At 35.1% G+C, this 1,994-nt stretch overlaps 1 protein-coding gene across 1 annotated transcript; it reads left to right on the plus strand.

The window, feature by feature from the left end:
- Positions 1–5: 5 nt before the first annotated feature.
- On the plus strand, positions 6–677 carry LOC105824562 (olfactory receptor 5M1-like; the record flags this gene model as incomplete). Its single annotated transcript, XM_012662060.1, has 1 exon — positions 6–677. A coding segment is annotated over one exon (672 nt), but the record flags the coding sequence as incomplete, so codon positions are not given.
- Between the last annotated feature and the right edge of the window lie 1,317 nt (positions 678–1,994).

Consider the following 1,994-nt stretch of genomic DNA (forward strand, 5'->3'; position numbering starts at 1 on the left):
CTGGATGCTTCACACAGTGTCTTCTCTTCATTGCCCTAGTGATCACTGAGTTTTATATCCTTGCTGCAATGGCATTGGACCGCTACGTAGCCATTTGCAGTCCTCTACATTACAGTTCCAGGATGTCCAAGAATGTTTGTATCTGTCTGGTCACAGTCACTTATGTGTGTGGCTTCCTTAATGGGCTCTCTCAGGCACTGCTGACATTTCATTTATCCTTCTGTGGCTCCCTTGAAATCAATCATTTCTACTGTGCTGATCCTCCCCTCATAATGTTGGCCTGCTCTGACACCCATGTAAAAACGATGGCAATGTTTGTTGTTGCTGGCTTTACTCTCTTAAGCTCTCTCTTCAGCTCTCTCTTCATCATTCTTCTGTCCTACCTTCTCATTTTTGCGGCTATCTTGAGGATGCGTTCTGCTGAAGGCAGGCACAAAGCCTTTTCCACTTGTGGTTCCCACCTGACGGTAGTCACTCTATTTTATGGAACCCTCTTCTGCATGTACTTAAGGCCTCCATCAGTGAAGTCTGTAGAGGAGTCCAAAATAATTGCAATCTTTTATACTTTTTTGAGCCCAATGCTGAACCCACTGATCTACAGCCTAAGGAACAAAGATGTAATCCTTGCCATGCAACAAATGATTAGGAAAATTTTCTTTCATAAAATTGCACTTTAGGCATTAGTTTATTTATAATCAGTAAGCGCCTGTGATAACGGTTACTTTTTTAATGAACAAACCTACTACTCTATAGTCATGATTTGTTTAACATCATGGACTCTCAGTAACCACTTTAGTTTCTTCTCAGAATACATGATACCAGTTTGGATGTTGGGATTAATTCTAGGGCATATAAAAAGGTGTTCTTATTCTTCATAATCATAATGCCTTTTGAATGGCTCCACTATCCATGCCCATAGCTGGAAATAGTCTTTTCCTTTTCTTTTTTGCTAATTATTTTTTTAAAATTTGTATATATGTTTATCATATACAACATGATTATAATGTGTTTACAAATATGTATACATTGTGGAATATCTAAATTGAGCTAATTAATATATACACCACTTTACATACTTATCACTATATTTGGTGAGATTAATTAAAATATACCGTCTTTGTGACTTTCAAGAATGCAATGCATTAACTACAGCCACCATGTTGTACAATAGATCTCTTGAAGTTATTTCTCCTGTCTAACCAAAATTATATACCCTCTGATCAACATTTCCTAACTCCGCAGATCCAGCCCTTGGTAACCACCATTCTCCTCTCTGCTACTATGAGTTTGAGATTTCTAGATTCTTAATAAAGGTGAAATCACGTGGTATTTGTCTTTCTGTGTCTGGTGTATTTTACTTCACGTATGCCCAATGGAATACTATTCAGCATTAAAAAAGAAGGAAATCCTGTCATTGGCAACAATGTGGATAAACCTGGACAATATTATGTTAAGTCTTTGTCTTTTCTGAAAGCTTACAGTGGTATTCTTGGTTTTCCTTACAGCAATTTTCTCCTCTAGATTTTATTTTTTTTCTACCAGGCTGTAGTTGCTCTGAAAATAAGAATTAATATGGATTTCAACTTGGTAACATGTAGAAATCTACAAAGTTTAAAGTGATCCATTAATGTTTAAAGATGAATTTTTGAATGAATAACTGAAAAGTGATATTAAGTAGAGCTAGTGACTTTTTGGTCTTTCGTGTAAAAAACAATGTTTTCATTTTCACTAGTGGCATAAGATCATTTTTTCTCATGCATTAAAATGGAAAATGCAAGGATACACTTTTTAGACTCTAACTGATGATTAATTTAACTAAAATCAGTTCTGGTAGACTTATTAACATGTGCCACTTATACAAAGATATGTTCAATTTATAATTCCAGAGATATATTAACTCAAACAATATTTCCTCTGGTCCTAACTACATAAACATTGAAATCAGAGCAAAGTCCTAGTACTTTTGGACCAGATTCATAATAATATTATTATAA

Source organism: Propithecus coquereli, unplaced genomic scaffold (genome assembly GCF_000956105.1).
Source record: "Propithecus coquereli isolate 6110/MARCELLA unplaced genomic scaffold, Pcoq_1.0 Scaffold749, whole genome shotgun sequence".
NCBI classification, from domain to species: Eukaryota; Metazoa; Chordata; class Mammalia; order Primates; family Indriidae; genus Propithecus; species Propithecus coquereli.